A 19,276-nucleotide genomic window follows, 5' to 3' on the forward strand; every position below is an offset into this window, starting at 1 on the left:
CAGCACAGAGTGATAGGATGAATAGTGCTTTTGAAGACCACATTCTTCTTCTTCTTCTTCTTCTTCTTCTTTTTTTTTAATTATGTATTTGAAAGTCAGAACCACAGAAAGAGATGGAGAGACAGGGATCTTCCATTCACTCCTCCAAATGGCTGCAATGGCTGAGGCTGGGCCAGGCGGAAGCCAGGAGCCAAGAGCTTCATCCGGGTCTCCTACATGGGTAGAGGGGCCCAAGCACTTGGGCCATCTTCCGCTGCTTTCCCAGGCCATTAACAGGGAGCTGGATCAGAAATGGAGCAGCAAGGACTTGGACCGGTGCCCACATGGGAGGCTGGCGTTACAGGCTGCGGCTTAACCCACAGTGCCATAACACTGGCCCCCAAGAACTTGGGTTTTCAAGCCTAAATATCAGCTTTTCCAAATTCTTGCTGACAGTGAGCGTGATGAAATCAGGTCTTTAACTTCTGTCTTCTCGTACCTAACACACAGCACACGCCGCCCAACCTCACAGGGGTCCTGTAAGCAGCAATGGGCAAGGTGCCAAAGCACGGAGCACACAGGACAGGCCCGCTGAACACTGGCGACTGCAGTCTTGGGCTTCATCTTGCCAGGAAGTTCTGGCCAGGGGCATGTGGCCTCTGCATCTGGCTGTGATGGACAGAACGTGAGCTGCGTGACAACAAGGAGTCCCAAGCATGGCCTCTCCTGTCTGTCCTTTTATGGGTCTGGGAATAGCTGGTGTCTCCGGAGAGAACGTGGGCAGTGAAGGCCCCCACAGGTCAAGGCACAGAGACGATTCCAGACCCCAGTAGTTTTCTTGCAGAAGCCAAGCGGCTGTGTCAGGACACACAGTGGAAAGGAGCCCAGGGATCGATGGTGCTGGGGACCAAGCGAGAACCCAGGAAGTGGGTGGGGTCACAGACCCTCCCAGCAGGGGTACAGTCCCACAGTGGGGTAGGGTTGAGGAAATGCACATTGAAAGGTTCACAGGCTACAATTCCTCAGCACACGTCAATCAGCGTCAGGAGGACCTTGCTGACCTAAAGGCCATTGGTCAGGTGTTCCCTGGAAGCCCACCCCAAAGCAGAACAAGTGGCCAGAGGTCCCACTCCGCGCAGCCACAGGGACTTCAAAGCCCGAGCACCCGAGGCCCGAGTGTGAGTCTGATTGCAGGAAAGCCCCTGAAGGCCTCTTGCAGAGACCACCCCATCTTTCAGTTTTAAATAACATGACTGATTTCTCAGTCCACCGCACCCCAGAAGTCCCCAATGTGAGGGGGACAGGGAGGGCTGCCAGGGGCTGGCACATTCAAGGCAGTGAAGAGAGATGGCCGGCATTATTCTGCTTCTTGCTCCTTTAACTAAAATACCGGAAAGGAGGTTCCTTGGGAGAGCCACGGTCTGTTTCAGCTCACAGTTGGGGTCATGGGATCAGGCGGTTCCATGGCCCAGCGTCCACGATGGCCAGTTATGGTGGGTGCGGGGCAGGACCACACCGGCGGCCAGGGAGCAGAGAGCACATCGAGGCTGAACTTGAACTTAAATCATCAAAACCTCTCCCGAGAACCACCCTCCAAGGGCACGTCCCCAGGGACCCAAAGACCTCCCATGGGCCCCGCCTCTCAGGTGCCATCATTAGATCAAGTCTCCACTCTTAATCAATCATTGAGACATTAAACAGCTGCACGACCCTGGGGAGACAAATCCAGCTCAGCGTCTAACACTGACCGACACATCCTAAAAGCCGAGTGAGGCCAGCTCACTTTGATCCAGAAGTGTGTGTGTGTGATCTTTCTGGTACATTGCTACTCAGAAACATTAATATTGTACTGTGGCTTAAGGATTAATTTTCAGCTACTGGGAAAATTCACCTACTCCAAGGTTGCTGGGAAAAAAAGTCACCCAGACAAGCGCCCAATGCAGGAGAGGGGGCTCCCATGTCTAATGCCTCCTGTCTCTGGGGGCGCTCTGGATCTCCTGTCAGGGTCTTGCCAAGTATACCTGCATTGGTTAGGGCTCCCAGGCAGAGGGTGGCTCCCGTGCTTGTGCTCCCAGCACAAGGGTGGCATCTACCCAGGCTGGCCCAGGGCTGGCTCTGTGACCGCTGATGGGCTCTGGTCCCCATGCGAGGGCTGGATGGCTCTATCACCTTCCTGAGTGTGTTGTTGAGGAAGAAAGTGAACAGCTTCAGGTATCAGTGGAACATCTGCAACTCAACCTTACCCTGGGCCAACAAGAAAGTTTCAACAAATCTTTTTTTTTTTTTAGGATTTATTTGCAAGAGTTACAGAGAGGTAGAGAGGTCTTCCATCTGCTGGTTCACTCCCCAAATGGATGCAACAGCTGGAGCTGAACCAATCTGATGCCAGGAGCTTCTTCCGGGTCTCTCACATGGGTGCAGGGGCCCAAGCACTTGGACCACCTTCTACTGCTTTCCCAGGCCATAGCAGAGAGTGGGATCGGAAGTGGAGCAGCCAGGACTCGAACTGGCGCTCATGTGGGATGCCGGCGTTGCAGACTGGAGCTTTAACCTGCTGTGCCACAGCATTGGTCCCTTCAACATATTTTGAAGGATGGAAGCCACTGGGTCATTGTCCCTGGACATGAAACCATTAAGCCATAAAATCATAACTATAAGACAAAGAGAAAAATCTCTTATTTTTGGAAAGTAGGAGACATGCTTTAAAATAACCTAAGGGATATGCATCTTGTCACTCAATCCTCCTAACTATTCATAACGCAGGCACTCATTTTAGAAATGCAGAACTGAGATTGGAAAGAGAACATAATTCGCTCCCGTTCACCCAGTTAGCAGCAGTAGAGCCAGGACTCAAAGCCAGGCTAGGTTCCAGGCTCCAGACTCCCGGGCACCAGGGCTGTCCTATGAGTCCGCCGAGGCTCTCGCTGGACCCACAGATCCACCCCAGGTCTGCAGGCTTGCTGCTGGGAGGCGACGATCTAGTCCCAGCTGGCTGGTGGCCCTGTGCTGTAGAGACGAGTGTTGGCTCCTGCCTGCCGCAGGTCCCCTCCTGGGAGCGGGGTGAGAAGTCCTCAGTAGTGGAGAGGGAGTTCCAGGTTGATCTTCCCACATGGTCTTGACCCAGATCCCTGGGAAGACTTCCCCTCGGGGCCCAAGGGGAAGCCAACAAAGACAGACAGAAGGAGCAGGCACTTCCCATCTTGCTTTATTGCAGATTAAACAGAGACCATTCCAACTTTCATTGGTATTGATATAATTAATATTGTAAATGGGACAGAATGGAAGTGTGGACTGTATTCTGACTTACAGTTGGGGCAAAGGCCTCAGAACCAAAAGACCAGACAATCAAAGCACGCTGGCCCTGAGCAGGTTGGCAGCTCACAAATCAGAGTTAAGAGGCGAGACCCAGGTGTTCCTACGCCTCACCAGGGAAGGCCTCCCGGGTCAGACTAACCAGCCTCCTTCCCTCTTCAGCAAGGGCCTGCTTAGCACTGATCCTAACACTCCCACCTCAACCTACGTGTGTTTCTCCTGTCGAGACACATTTTTGGCAAGGCCCCAAAGACCTCTGGAGCTTCGGAGCTTGAAGAAGAGGGAGCCCAGCGCTGGGAGACCACGGCTGCTGGCTCCGTGTGGGCTCCCAGGTGTGGCCCAGTACTGCTAAGTACCCAGTACTACGTCTCACGCAAGGGGCAAGGCCTGCCAACGATCAGAAAATCTGAGGATGTCCACACTCCAGCAAGTGTGCTCACGTGCCCACTTCACCAAGCGGCCCGGGACGGCGCAGGCTGAGGGCGAGAAAGAGACAGAGCCAGGTGGGGCTGGGGGCCCCCTGGCATTGGCACTTCCACTAGAGAAGCAACTGTGGTGGGAGCAGGAGGAGCAGGTGGGGCCCAGGCTTCCTACTCAGCCTCAGGCACTCAGCTTCTTCCCCACACCTGAGGGCGCAGGCCCCAGAAAGTCACCTGGCCAAGCCCCAGTGACCCAAGCCCCAGGGTGAGTTTAAGATCAAGTCCAAGATCAAAGCCCCCCATTATCCAATCAGCAGTGAGATTACATCCTCTCAATCTGAGGAAAAGGGTGGAGCTGACCACTTCCTGACAGAGGTGACGTGTGCCCCTGGGCAGCCCCCACGTGGACACAGCTCAGGTGACCTGTGACAGATGGCCAGCTGTGCCTACAGGCTAGACAGGTGGGTGGGGGCCCCGGGAGTGAGCCATGGCCCAATGCCTTCGATGAGATTGTTCCATTGATCGTAGTCCTCCTTCAGGTCTGAATGGGAGAAAACAGGAAGGTTAGGCGGAGCGTCAGGCTGGGGCAGAGTTGCTCCCGTGGATCTAGCGGGTCGTCCCAGAGAGAGGGGCACCAGGGAAACACGGGGACCAGGCACAGTGCGCGTGATGGTGGAGACGGCAATGATCACTATTCAGTGCATTTACGAATGACTGACCTCATCTATGACAACCCAATACTGAAAATCAGAGGACAGTTCGTCCGAGGGATTGTGCTTAATGCTTCACATGCATGGATGTGTTTCATTTCCAGCACGTCCCTAGGCACTAAGAGAACTCTGTCAGCGTGTTTAGAGTGGAGGAAACCAGGCTCAGGGAAGCTAGCTGAGCTGTCCAGGGTCATCTCAGCTGGGGAGAGATAAAATATTCAAACCCAGAAACACAGAGCAGATGCAAAATCTCCCAGGCTCCACTTCCACTGCTGAGAAAGAAGAGGCCCCTCGGGGCTGGCGCTGTAGCGCAGTGGGCTAAGCCTCCACCTGCGGTGCTAGCATCCCATATTGTGCTGGTTCAAGTCTCGGCTGCTCCTCTTCCGATCCAGCTCTCTGCTATGGCCTGGGAAAGCACTGGAGGATGGCCCAAGTCCTTGGGCCCCTGCACCCTCATGGGAGACCCAGAGGAAGCTCCTGGCTCCTGGTCGGCCCAGCTCCAGCTGTGGAGGCCATTTGGGGAATGAACCAGCAGATGGAAGATCTTCCTCTCTGTCTCTCCCTCTTTCTCTAACTATCTCTCAAATAAATAAATAAAATCTTGAAGAAGAGGAAAAGGAAGAGAAACAAGAAGAAGAGGAGGAGGTCCCTGGGGCCAGAGTTATGGTGTAATGGGCTAAGCCGTCACCTGCAATGCCAGCATTCCACATGGGCACCTGTTCGAGTCCTGGCTGCTCCACTTCCAATCCAGCTCCCTGCTCTGTGCCTGGGAAAGCAGTGGAAGATGGCCCAAGTCCTTGGGACCCTGCACCCACGTGGGAGATCTGGAAGAATCTCCTGGCTCCTGGCTTCTCCCTGGCCCAGCCTAGGCAGTTGCGGCCATTTGGAGAGTGAACCAGTAGATGGAAGATCTCTCTCTTGCTCTCTCCCCCTATGTGTAACGCTGCCTTTCAATTAAATAAAATAAATCTTAAAGAAAAAAAGATGAGATCCCTAGCACTGCGGTCTGTGGGAGCAGATCCAGGGTCTCCTTGGTGAAGGGCAGAACCACAGGGCCGCAGCATCAGGAAGCTGCCAGCACAGACCAGGCAGATGGGCCTAGTCACAAGGCAAGGACGACCCAGCAGGGGCCAAGTCCTTGGGCACAGCCGAGCAGGCAAACGGTGTCACTGCTCAACGCGAGCAGAACCCAGGGCAGAAGGCAGGGGCCACTCAGTTACCGCCAGATCCCCCGCTCCTTACCAAGCACCTGGCGTGGAGCGGAAACCTGTATCTTCCTAGAACTCCCCATCCAGCAGGCAGCAACACCTAACACAATCAGTTACACAGGAGGCAGAAAGGGGCTAGATGGGAAAGCACAGGCAGATCAGGGACGCGCGGTGGCAGCTGGGGAAGTACAACGCTTTGCAAAGGGTGGTCGGGGTGGCCTCGCTGAGCAAGGGTTTAGCCAGGAATATTGTAGGAGAGGGGACAGCAGTGCAAAGGCCCCGAGGCAGAGGTGTGCCTGGAGCACTGCAGGCCCTCACAGGAACGGCAAAGTCGGTAAGGCAAGTGCAGCAGGAGCTGGAGGGCCACATCACACAGGCCGGGCAGGAGGCGGGACTGCGGCCCAGGGGAGCCACTGAGGTTCTGAGCAGAGGGCGTCAGGACGGACTTCCTGAAGGGATCACTCGGCTGCTCTACCGAGAAACAACTGTGCCGCAGTCAGGAGACCGGGGACCGCTTGCAGGAATTTAGGTGGGAGCCCACTGAGGATGGTAGCTGCGGGGCACTGACAAGCGATTAGATTCCATGTGTAGCTTGAAGGCGGAGCCATGAGGATGTCCCGAGGGACTGGAGGGTGAGGGTGTGTGTGTGTGTGAGAGAGAGAGAGAGAGATGGAGAGAGAGACAGAGACAGAGAGAGAACAGATGGGACTTGCGAGAGAGAAAGACAGAGAGAGAACAGATTGGACTTAGATTCTGACCAAGTAACTGGAAGGATGGAGCTGAATGGGAGAGGCTGCAGGTGCCATTAGCTTTCTGGGCAGTGTTGCATCCGTTAGATGTCCAGGTAGAGATGCCGAGTGGCAGCGGTGGGCCATCACACGGCAGATGCAAGCCAGGGAGTGGCCAGCACAGAAGCGGTATTTACAGCCATGAGAAGTAGAAAGTAGGCCAGAGAGGGGCCAGTGCTGTGGACGGAGGGTTAGCCGTCACTCGCGACACCAGCATCCCGCAGCGGCGGGCGGCTGAGTCTGGCTGCTTGGCTTCTGACCCAGCTCCCTGCTAATGCGCCTGGAAGAGCAGCGGAGGATGGCCAAGTGCTTGGGTCCCTGTCACCTACGTGGCAGGCCCGGGCGGAGTCCCTGATGCCTGGCCCAGCTCCCACCATCCTGGCCGTGTGGGGAGTGAAGATCTCTCTGTCATCCTGGCTTTCAAATAAACAAACTAAATCTGAAAGAGGCCAGAGCGGAGCAGACGTGGAGATGGCAGACTCCACAGTGCGGCTCTCCGAAGCAGAGGCGGCGCTTCCCAAGGAGGGCACCATCCACTCCGTGGGCAGCCGCCGCGAGGAGCGAGGTGAGGGCCGAGGACTCCTGCGGCACTGCGGCGGTCGCTGGGGCCGGGGACAATGGCAGTTTTCATGGAGCCTGGCTGGAGTGGGTGTAAGAGAGAACAGGAAGGGACGGAGCAGGAAATTCTTCTGAGCAGTTCTGCAGCGGCAGAGAACAGGGTAACCGGAGGGCACACTGAGGCCAAGAGAGATTTTTTTTTTTCTTAAAGAGACACTTCATCATGAAATGAACCAGCAGGGGTGTAGTGAAGGGCAAGGGGCACGTATCTGACTCAGCAGCTAACACGCCCGCGTCCCACGCTGAGGTGCCTGGGTCCGCTTCTGGTCCAGCTTCCTGCTAACGCACCCCTGCACCCTGAGAGGCAGCGGGTGATGGCTCAAGTACTTGGGTCCCTGCCATCCATATGGGGTCCTGGATGCAGTTCTTGGCATCTGGCTTTGACCTGGCCCAGCCCGGACTATTGCAGGCATCTGGGGAGTGAACCGGCAGATGGAAGATTCCTCTCTCTTCCTTTCAAGTAAAAATGCTGTTGAATAAAAAAGGGAAAGAGGGAAAGACAACTGGTGCAATCATGCCCACAGATGGCAGGATGAAGTCTGGCATGGGAACAGTGGGCTGGCCCGAGTCCCACACCTGGAGCGGAAGCTGCGTCTATGTGGGAAGGTGTGCGGTCTTCTTCTTTTTTTTTTTTTTTTTTAAGATTTGTTCTATTTTTATTTGAAAGGCAGAGTTGCAGAGAGAGGGAGGGAGGAAGAGAGAGATCTTCTCTTCACTGACTCACTTTACAAATGGTGGCTACAGTCAGGGCTAGGCCAGGCCAAAGCCAGGAATCCAGAACTCCATGCAGGCCTTCCATGTGGGCAGTAGGGGACCATGCCCTCATGCCATCTTCCACTGCTTTCCTAGGTGCATTGGCAGGGAGCTGGATCAGAAGCCGAGCTGCTGGGACTCGAACTAGCGTTCCCAAGGGCTGCACTGCAGGCAGCAGCTTAACTCGCTGTGCCACAATGACAGCCCCAAGGTGAAGTCTTTTTTTTTTTTTTTTTTTTAAGACTTATTTACTTATTTGAAAGGGAGAATTACAGAGAGAGAGAGAAAGGAGAGACAGAGAGAATTTAACATCTGCTGGTTTGCTGGTTCACTTTCCAAATGGCTGCAACGGCTGTGGCTGGGTTCCGGGCCAGCCGAATCCAGGAGCCTGGAACTCCACCTGGGTCTCCCACGTGGGTGCAGGGGCCTAGGCACTTGCGCCATCTTCTGCTTTCTCAGCCTTGTCAGCAGGGAGCTGGATCGGAAGCGAAGTGGAGCAGCCGGGACTCAGAACTGGCACCCGCGTGGAATGCTGGCATCACAGGCGGCTTAATCTGCTTGGCCATAACGCCGGCCCTGGCCACGGTGCAGAGGCTCGAGGGAGTGAGCAGCTTCCGCTTGCTCGGGAAAGTGGGAGGCAGAGTTAAGCAGCTGAGGGAAGAGGGCTCAGAGGTCAGAGGAGGAGGGAGGGGAGAAGGCGGGTGGGGGGGGTTCAGGGGCGGACACGGCAGCTGCGCGGGGTGCCTGTGAAGGAGGCACTGGTCCTCTCACAGCTCTCTGGGACTTTCCAGAGAGGTTCAGCCGGGCCGCCACCAGCTGATTTTTGTTTCCCAGGTGACTGCACGGTGTGGCCACACAGAGGCCTCCTTGTTGTTGTGAGACGTCAGCCTGAGAGCCGGGGCCTCTTTCAGACCCTGTCTGATGTCCCACCACCTGGATTACTGCCCGCGCTGCCCACCTGCGCTGCCGCCCGACCGCAAACACAAGTCCAGTCGTGAAGCTCTCCTGCCTGGAACCCACCGAGGGCGCCCCACAGCCTGGAGGATAAAACCAAACTTCCCTCAGCACCCGCATGGGCTCCACCTCTGCGTCTGCCACTTCGCCTTTGTCCGTAAGTCACTCTCTTGGGGTGGGCACAGAGGATTAAGCCACCGCCCGGGACACCGGCATCCCATATCTGAGTGCTGCTTCAAGGCCTGGCTGCTCCACTTGGACCCAGCTCCTTGTTAATGTACCTGGGAGGCGGTGGTGACAGCTGAAGTATCTGGGCCCCTGCCACCCGGGAGGGAGACCCAGATGGAGTTCTAAGCTCCTGGCGTCAGCGTGGCCCAGCCCCAGCTGTTGCAGCCATTTGGGGAATGAAGCAGAGGATGCAAGACCTCTCTCTCTCTCTCTTGCTCTCGCTCTCTTTCAAATAAATAAATGAATCTTAAAGTCACTCTCCTGAGAGCCAGGCTGCAGAACCTGTTCCCCAAGGCACCTGGGCCGCCCAGCCTGTGCGCCTTCTCCTCACTGTGAAGATGAAAGGCAAGCACCGCGGTGTGCAGCACACCTTCCTCCCGCCCTTCTCCCCTCCCCTCATGGTGGGAGCCAGTCCTGGGTCTCCCCAGTGCTGGGTGCAGACTGGGCCATCAGAGTCACCGACAGACAGCACTGCGCAGTGGCTGGGCACGTGGGCTTTGCAGCTGGACGGCCTGGCTCCATAGTGGCTTTGCCACTGAATACCCAGAGAACCCTGAGCAAATTACCCAAAGTTTCTAAGCTGCCGTGTCCTCACCTGCCCAGCGGAGTTAATAACAAGAGTCCCTCCCGGAAAGGGCTGTCTTCAGACCCACCCTCCAGAACGCATCCACGATGCTCAAGCACGAGGCACACAGGAGTCCTCAGCGAGCGGCCTACCGTCGGAGCCGCCTGCCTCCCTCCATCGCCGCTTCTGTGGTCGCCAGCACTGGCACCTTAGCTCACAGGCACTGCTCCTAAAGTGAGCCTGCTCACACCTTGTTCTCCATCGTCTCTGCTCTTAGCCCTTATAATGCCATGGTGCTCACGAGGAACAGGGAGAGTGGGTGCGGGAACGGGACACAGACACTGGGATCCCTTCCCCTGCCAGGCGGTAAGAGCGATGCTCCAGGGTCTCTGTTATTAGCCCTGAAGTCTCTAAACCCAATTGCTGACAGCTGGCTGGATGAAATGACAAACACGAAATCCAGGTTCAAAAGGTCACTACACTAAATAAAAGGATATATGTTCTAAAAGCAAACTCAGTCCAAACCAGACTGCTTGTGCACTTATGGGAAAGGGGGTGCACTCAGGTCACCCAGCCAGACATCCAGTGTCCAGGGCACAGGAGCAACAGTCCCACTGGCCCAGGTCTGGTCAGGCCCTTCCTAGCACGTCACACTCAAGCCAGGACCACACACTTTAAAAGGGCACTGATGAGCAGCGCATCCAAGGGGCGTGGGTGCCGAATGGCAAAACAGAGAACTAGAAAGGGTACAGTGGTGGTGCCACAGACACTGAGCTGAACAGAGAACTCCTGGAGGACACCACAGGCGACTTCTCGGGGGATAACCCCCGAGTGGAGAGGGGCTAGTCTCAGGTCTCGCATCACCCTGGAGTTAGGTCAAACCTTAGAAATCAGACAAGCCTGGCTCCCTTCGGATGGAAAGTGCTCTGTGCGAGGTACCTGCCCAGGGCCCAGCCTCAGGCAGACAATGGACCCTCCTGTGTCCTGACTGTGGCAGAAAGGGGCTTGTGCCCTGGAGAGCGGCAGGCCTCGGCTGCACGGCGGCCTACTGTGCGTGTGGCCGGCAGGGTGGAGCTGATGCGACCGTCTTGCCCTCTTGTGAATCTGGCCTAGGAAACCATGTTCACACAGCTGTGAGCAGTGGGAGCTGAAGACTAGCGGAGGCTACAAGGCGGAGAGAGCAAGCCTTCAGCGGCTCGGGCCTGGTGAAGTCATGTGGAGCAGAAACTCAATGAGCAGACCCCCTCCGCGAGGCGAGAACACAGGGCAGAAGGGAAACAGAAAACCAGGCAGAGTGAGAGGAAGGAGACACAGACTGAGCCCACGAGACAGACGGGCAGATCAGCTCTGCATGTTGTGACTTCGGCTCCTAAAACTCTGCCACTTCCTTAGGCCAGGTGCACTCTCATCAACTCCCCTTTGCACTCAAGGCAAATGAGTGAACTTCCGGTCTTCGCCATTCAAACTTCCAGTGTTGGAGCACTTAACAGTGATGCAGGGAAGACACAGGCGCCGCCTCCTCCGGGTGGAGGCTGGACAGAGACCGCTAAAGACCTTGCCAATCGGCCAGCCTGTGATTTTTTTCTTAAAAAGATTTATATAGAGAGAGGGAGAGACAGGGAAAGAGGGAGAGACACAGAGAGATCTCTCATCTGCTGGTTCACTCCCCAAATGCCTGTGACAGTCAGGGCTGGACCAGGAGCCTGGTTCTCTACCCAGGTCCCTCCCATAGGAGGTACTTGAGTCATCACCCGCTCCTTCCCAGGATGTATCAGCAGGAAACTGGATGGGAAGCGGAGCAGCCAGGACTGGAACTGGTGATCTGATATGGGATGTGGGCCTCCTAAGCAGTGGCTTAACCCGTTGTGCCACAACGCCCACCCCTGGTCTGTGGTTTTCGACATCAGTTACAACCCACCGACGGTTTCTTTAAAGCACTTCCATAGATTTAGCTCAGGCATCATCAGGAGCTCCCCCACAATTCAGACACAGTGAATGATAAGTTTGGATTAGGACAGGGATAGCAGAGCGGAGAGGTAAGGAAACCAAGGCTCAGGGAGGCCAAGGTCATTGACACAGTAAGAGAGCAAGATCTCCAAACTTTCTGTCAAGTGCTTTTCCTATAACTCCATTAACTCTCTCCTTCACGCTTGTTTTCCATACGCCGTAAAGTTTCCTGGTTCCCAGATGTGTCAATATAGACCATTGGGCTGCAGGGGAATCCAAGGGACCCACTGGCTGGCTGCCCCAGGGGCCCCAGGTCGCTCCTTACCAAGGTGCTTCTGCAGGAAGGCCAACATGGCGTGCACCATAGTCTCCTGACCTTCGTAGGGGTCCAGGCTCCCACGGGTGTGGCTGGATAAGTATTTAACAAGCAAGTTGCCAGTCACAAAAGCAAAGTCAGTTTGACTGTGATGAACAGAACCACTAGAAGAGAAGAAAAACAACTGGCAGGGACCTGCAGGTGGGGCACACGAGCATTCGTCATGCACCTGTATGTCCAAGGGGCTCCCCATGCATCATCACACTTGATCTTCACAGCAACCTCGTAAGGGGAGTATTTTCCCCCTTAACAGAATCCGAGGAGAGAAATGGCCTGCCCAGAGTCACGCAGGAGGGAAGGCATGGAGCGAGGATTAGAACCCAGGTGTGCATGGTGTCAAAGCTGGCTCAACCCCTAGCACAATGCCTCATGGTACAGGGAAAAGGCTCAGGGACAGGGGCACGGGGCGAGGCCTCCAGCACCTGCCACTCCTCGGTCACTATAGTCTCCTACCCTGTGGCCTTTCCTGGGGGTGACTTCCAAATATTCATAAAACCCACAAGCCCCTTCTTCAGCAGTGCACACAGAGTAAGCAGGAAAGAGGAGCTCCTGGCCTTCAGCAGTGGAAACTCTTTCTGCCTAGGGCCATTTAGATTTTTTATAACATCATCTGCAGGCCATACAAAATTATCAACTTGCAAATGTGCCTGCTGTTTGAATTTCGAGTCCCACCTGAGGTTGCCCTGGCAGGGCCAGACCAAGTGATTTCGGCCTGCGGGCCGGCCGGCCCCCATCCCGATAGGTGCATTTGTAAAAGGGAGTTCTGGATTAGAACTTAAGTCCTCTGGCATGAAATACATGTAGCTCCCAGGTGAAACCATCTCTGAATTTATGAGTCAATTCAGTGAGGTTGGAAAAGTCTAAACACCAAAGTATTTGTCTGACATCATGCAGAAAAACAGATTTTTTTTTAAAAAATGCGTGATTCGAGGCCCACCAGGTAGGATACAGCAGAACGTATCAGAGCTGTGGGTCCTGAGTGCTGCCAGCAGGGAGCCCCGCGTGTGCTGCTTGTCAAAGGCTCTCGCGACCCTTCCCAACAGGTGCCACTGTCCTGAACGTGACCGGGGCAACTGCCCAGTCCTCCACCGCCATGAAATCAAAGCGACAGGAGAGGGAAGAGAGCTGGGGCCAAGGTGAGCCAGGGAAGACACTGCCCGCTGAGCAGAGCCCTGGTACTTGAGGCCTTTGGCTCTGGCCTTCTAACACCCACGCGACTCCAAGGATCCGTGGCGCACAGGCACTCGGGGCTGAACCAGAGCCTGGAGTCCCTGAAGTGCGTGTGTGGCTGCGAGGCCCCAGTGCAGGTGGCAGCGAGCTGGGGCGACTCAGCCCTCCCCCTCCCCATAGAGTCAGCATCGGAAAGTCATGGGAGCTCTTTTTTCCCCCTCTCTGAAAAATGGTTCCCAGAAGAAAACCAATTGCCGGTGCCGGTGATGGAGGTGAAGGCGCTGTGGCTTCTCAGCCAGAACAGAGGTGGTTTATGGGAGAGAGCACACAGGGAGTTCTGTCTGCGGACTTCGGTGTGTATACGGCTCTCTAGAAATCTCTCTGGTGAATGTCAAAGGTCTACTACATCCACATTCTCAAAAAAAAAAAAAAAAAAAACCTCATAAAATCCCCCAGTGAGGGCCCCACCCAGACTCCGGCCCTTCCCTCCCCACCACACCATCCCACAGCACCCATTTCCCAGACAGCAGCAGGTGAATCCTGTCACAGTCACAAACTACTGCAGAAGTCACTCTACGTGGCGCTAAGTGGACAAGGGAACGGATATGCAATTCCAAGGGAATTAACAGTGGACATTCGGGAAGTATTCAGGTATTCTACCAATGGACAGAAAGTTCTGGGCAATCCAGGAGAAACGAAGGGAGCCACAGCTGAGTGGAAAGCGGGGGGCACGCCGGGACCGGGACCGGGGGGTTACTCACAGCACAGTTATGATCCTGGACTGTTCGTGCTGGGCACATATCTTCTTCATCAAGTTGATACTCTCCACTGTCTGGAATTTCTCAGTGTTGATAAAGAACACAGGGCCCCGGGCCTGCGGGTAAAGGTCTCGTTCCAGGGGGAACATCCAAGCATCCAGGGCCACAGCACACCTGGAACGGGACGAGACGTCTGGGGCTGCCACGCGGAACTGCAGGCGGGAACAGGGGGGCGGTGGGGAGGGCTGGAGCTCTTCCCTCCAGCCCTGAGCTGCAGCCTCAGAAAGCCCAGCAGGGGGTGCCAGGGCCCACAGCCTACAGGCAGGCTAGGGATGCTTCTACCTGCCTCCAGAGTCTAACCTCCCTGAGAACAAGGGTCAGGTCTCCTGCATCGACTCGCATGGCTGACTTGAGCTCCTCAGAACGGCGCTTCACCCCTCTGATCAGTCCCCACCGGCCTTCCCTGAGTGCCGGACACGAGCTGGCCTTGTGCTTCTGGTACTCAGATAAATGACACAGTCCTTGCTCTCAAGGGGCTCCGAGTCCAGCAGGGGACAGCGGACGAACAGCTCCGTGCCCCGAGTGCGCGACAGGCTACGAGCCCAGAGCGCAGGTAGCAGGGGAGTCAGGGAAGTTCTCTTGGTGCCAAGAGTAGAAGTCTCCCACCTAATGCAGGGTTACGGCGGGAAGACGGAGCCACCTGCCCCCAGTCTCTCCGTCTCCACACTGGACAATCCTACAAGTGAACAAACCCATCGCCAAGTCCTGAACACTAAAACACATCCTAACTCCATTCACCCTGATCCTCACTCTAACGAGCCCCAGTTCTCAGACCTATCCTGCTCCAGTGCCCCATCACACAGTAGCCGGAGGGCTCTTTTAAAATGTAAATAAGATTGATTTTTTTTCCCCTTCCACTTAAAATCCTTCAGTGGTCTCCCATCACACTTAGAATGAAACCTAAGCCTCTTTATTCTGGCCAATAGACTCTGGGCTCTGGACCCTGCTTATCACTGTCGTCTTCAATTTCTTCCCTGTGGCTTACCACCCTCTCACACCCATACAGCACGCTCCTGCCTGCAGGCCTCAGGGCCTTTGCACCAGCCTTCCTGCTGGCTAGAATGATCTTCCTCCAGATCAGGGGTAGGGAACCTTTTCTTTTCACAAGGGTCATTCAGATATTTATAACATCATTTGCAGGCCATACAAAATTATCAAGTTAAAAATTAGCCTGCTGGGACATAATAGGTTAAGCCTCCACCTGTGGCACCGGTATCCCATATGGGCGCTGGTTTGCTCTTCTTCCGATCTAACTCTGCTTATAGCCTGGGAAAGCAGTAGAAAGATGGCCCAAGTGTTTGGGCCCCTGCACCCACATGGGAAACCTGGAGGAGGCTCCTGGCTCCTGGCTTCAGATCAGCTCGGCTCCAGCTGTTGCGGCCATTTGGAGAGTGAACCAGCGGATGGAAGACCTCTTTCCCTCTTTCTGTCTGTCACTCTGCCTCTCAAATAAATAAATTAATCTTTTAGAAAAAAAATAGCCTGCTGCAGACTTACTGGATTTTGGGTCCCCTCCCGCTGTTGCCTTGGCAGGGCCGGGTAAGGCCCCCTGGCCAGGCGACCCCCACCCCTGCACTAGGCCCCTGCCTTTGCAGTCTTTGTTTGTGACTCTCTTGGGGAGGCGTCCAGGCATTTTTATATTCTTCATTGCACTTGGGTGCTGCGATTGCATCTGTTAGCTTCTTTCGTGGCCTGGCTCCTCCCACGGTAACATAACTCCATGAAATCAGAGACCTTGGTGACCCCTGAATCCCCCCACAAGGCTGCCTAGAACACAATGCTCATGTAACAAACTCTTGCTGAATGAGTGAATGGAGCAAGGAGCCAACAGCGACAGCATCACCTGGAAACTCACCGAAACTGAGTCTCCTTGGCTAGCGCCAGGACAGCCGTGGCCCCTCCAAACGAGTGTCCCATCACGGCCACCCGGCTCGGGTCGATGCTGCCCTGAGGAGAGCACAGGGTCAGAAAGTCAGGATGCTTTGTTAGGAATTCCTCAGGGCCAAGAGGGAGACACAGTGAGGCAGTGGGGCTGGAGGACAACACAGTGGCTGAGCCTCCAACACCACCCAGTGAGAACCTTGGCCCACCGGAGAGCAGCCAGGCAGGCAACCCTGGGCAGAAGAGCGCGCCCCAGGCGGGAGTTCTGAGAGCCCCGCTTCTCACCTTTATTCTTGTACTCTCACCACCTGCACCGGGGCAGGCATCCAAGTGTCTACGTGTGCATGCGTGGACAGAAACTGTCAGATTCCATGCCCCCTGACGAGCCCAGGAGCCCGCCGACAGTAAGGGCTCTCTCCACATCCAGAGCCCCCGGCCTAGAAGCTGCTCCCATGGGTCGCCCCCCCGGGGATGGGACGACTGCCTGTGCAGAAGCTAACTTGGGTCCCACTTCCTCTTTCGGCATCTGTCCTGGTTTCCACCACAGTCCCACGAAGCGGGAATGAGTCTGCTCACTGGAACGTGCTCTGCGCTATCCATTTCGGGCTGTCCCCAGAAGCCATCAGGGCCTGGTTATATAAAAAGCTACCCAGCTGCCTGCGGAGGGGCTTGGGAAATCTCGCGGGGCTGTGGTGGCCAGCTGCTGTCTGAGGCCGTGCTCCCCCCAGTTTCCATCCCAAGGCTTCGGACCTCAATTCTCCCCTTTGCCCAGGACCTTGAGATCCACAAGTCGGCTGGACGGCCCCTTCAGCGTTCATGCATTCGTAGACCTCTAAAATCAGAAGTAGCCACAAGTCTCCCACCTTCTCCTTTCTCTTCCACTGTTGTAACCTTCCTACCCCCAAACGGGCTGCAGCGTCTCACAGGTCCTCCCAGAGACCGCTTCGGCATACCCAGGTAAACCTGCGCACAGACCTCCGCGCTCTGTACACTGTGAACTTCAGACCCGCAAGTGAAGGAGGGTGGAACTGTAAGAGGAAAGGAGCCTGGATCCCTGAGTTACCCCCAGCACAGGAGCACCCTGCGGGCTTTCTGGGGGAGAGAAACCAATTTCTACTGTGTCAAAGCCACTGAGATAGGGGTTTATGTGGTAGCAGGTAGCATCATCAAGTGAACACATCCACTGCTCTAGAGTCTATCAGTGTCACCAGTGCTCTTACTGGTGAGCACTTAGGTCACCACCACTCTGTTATAAATGAGACTGGAGGGGTCACCTTGCACATGCATCATGCTGCGTGTGTGCACGTGTTACAGGATAAGTGCCCAGAACTGGAAATCACTGGGTCAAAGCGTTCGTGCCACTGACAGCCATTGCCAAACACCCTCCATGGGGCAACGTGCGCCCCTGCTGGCCATGCCGGAGAACAGTGCTTCCCTACAGCTTTGTCAACAGAGGAAGTGATCTCAGCCTAACAGGTGAAAATGCAGTTAGCTTCTTTATTCTGTATTTCCTGCAAAAGGCTGTCTCTTACCTAGCCCCACTGGACTCTGGTCCGCCTTCCTCACTGCCTGTCTCAGGCTCACAGGTACGTAAGTCTGGACCTCAGCGCCCAGGGCCCCTGCTTGTCCCATGGGGACGCCAAGTAGCTGGTCCAGCATCTAGATCCCAGGTCCTGCCTCGTCACTGGCCACCCAGGCAGATGCTTCTCCCTGGAGGACATTACCAAAGCCTTTGAAAGATTTTCTAAAGGGTCTCTGGGGTTCACAGCACAGATTTTAGGGTAAAATAGGCCCAGCTGCAAGTTTGAGTCTATCACTTGGCTTGGTAATCTGGGTAGCTACTTAGCCTTTTTGAACCTTGGTTTCTTTCTATATAAAAAGGCCATAGTGCTTACTTTGTAGGTTCATTTGAGGAGTTCTTATCGTAAGTTTTCATAATATAGTAACATTATTGTTAACAAACGTATGTACGTATACACACACACATACACCCATACCCAGGAACACAAAGTTCATGGAAAACGTACATTATGAAAAAACTTTGTATGGATTTCAAATTTTTTGCACCACTTCCCATGAGGGTACTTCATATACCATTCTCACTCAATGGTAATGAAAACAATTACATGGCTATTAACACGCATGCCATAGAAAAGTATTAACTGTAAGGGAATATATTCATACTACTTTGTTATGAGAAAAATCTATAAGATAGCTTGTATTAAATGATAATAATATTATTAAAAGTATACACATATATGTTAATTCACTTTAAAAGAGACAAACATCAAAATGTCAAAAAAAAATTGTTTTTTTCTTCATGCCTTCGTGTGATTTCCTGGTTCTCTGAATAGAGACTGAACAATATTTGGAGTTAGGGGGAAAAAAGACTGGATGGAGATGGGGGTGGAGTGTGTACCTTCTCTACCCAATTCCAAGCTGGTATGGTTTCATATCCTCGCGGGAGGGTTCCCGGGATTCTCCCACAGGAAGGAATTAGCCTGCAGTAGACACCGGTATTGCTCAACAGCTCTCCCTTTGGGGAACAAACCACCTCGCTCCCGTCCATGTGGCCCAGGTGGGGCCGACAAGCCCACTGCTCAGGTTTGATTGCACCCTCCCCGTGCCATACACACAGGCTAAGGAGTGTGTGGCAGCTAAGTGACAGCACAGTGCCTGGTCCAGGAGGGGCACAGGACCCACGCAGGCCCACAGCCTTCCCAGACTAGTGGAAGCTAGGAGGGTCTCCTTTCTTGAAATCTGCCCCTGTGAGTGGAGACGCAGGCCTGGACTGGTAGCAACCATCTAAGAAAGTCTGGTGGAAATGAAGCCCACACCCGCAGAGAGAAACTAGCCAGGGGAAGGAGAAAGGGGTGCCACAGCTTTGATGAGCGCCCTGAGACTCTGGATCCAGTCCCCCTGGCCTAAAGTCTGCCTTCAGTCTTTCTAGTTATAAGCCAATGTGTTCTCTTTCCATGTAAGCTCATCAGTGGGGTTTCTGGCACTTGCAACCAAGAAAGTCCTGATGAACACGTGATGAACACGTGAACTGAGTCATGCCCCTGCTGCCTTACCCTCAAGGTCTTCAGATCCAAACCTCCAGGCAAGATGTTGTCGATGGGCTGGCCAGCAGCAACTTCTTGCAGGATCCTCAGCACCCGCACACACTCCCTCGCCCGCTGATGCACCTGTAGCAAAAACAGGCCCGGAGGGGGCTGGAACACTCCACAGCTATCCAGCGAGAATCCCACTGACCTACGGAGCCAGTCTGCCCACACGTGTCACAGCAGGCGCTGTGTGCCCCATGTCCTGAGAGGGGCTCATGAGCGCTGCCTGGTGGCACAACGGAGCCAGCCCTGTTGTTCAGACTCTACCTGCCTACCCACACGGTTGTCAGGAGGATTAGATGAGTTGCTGTATATGGAAACAAAAGGAATTGAGAGTGTTCTCATTAGCCACCCAGCACTGGAGTCTGTGCACCCATCTATAACACACATCTGCTATTCTTATGTGCTGGGCACTCAGCTGCCACCCCCTTGTTATCTTTGCC

General features: G+C 54.7%; 1 protein-coding gene across 2 annotated transcripts in view; it reads right to left on the minus strand.

Annotated features, from left to right (window-relative positions):
- Positions 1–3,161: 3,161 nt before the first annotated feature.
- Positions 3,162–19,276, minus strand: part of PAFAH2 (platelet activating factor acetylhydrolase 2) — a 36,687-nt gene continuing 20,572 nt past the window's right edge. For both annotated transcript variants that reach the window (XM_062190673.1, XM_062190674.1), the window contains 5 exons: positions 18,801–18,914; positions 15,701–15,792; positions 13,789–13,959; positions 11,807–11,961; positions 3,162–4,251 (listed from right to left, as the gene is read on the minus strand). In XM_062190673.1, coding sequence (XP_062046657.1) covers positions 4,157–4,251; positions 11,807–11,961; positions 13,789–13,959; positions 15,701–15,792; positions 18,801–18,914 — 627 coding nt within the window. In that variant the 3' untranslated portion in view covers positions 3,162–4,156. The remainder of the gene's footprint in view (positions 4,252–11,806; positions 11,962–13,788; positions 13,960–15,700; positions 15,793–18,800; positions 18,915–19,276) is intronic.

Source organism: Lepus europaeus, chromosome 5 (assembly GCF_033115175.1).
Source record: "Lepus europaeus isolate LE1 chromosome 5, mLepTim1.pri, whole genome shotgun sequence".
Classification (NCBI taxonomy): Eukaryota; Metazoa; Chordata; class Mammalia; order Lagomorpha; family Leporidae; genus Lepus; species Lepus europaeus.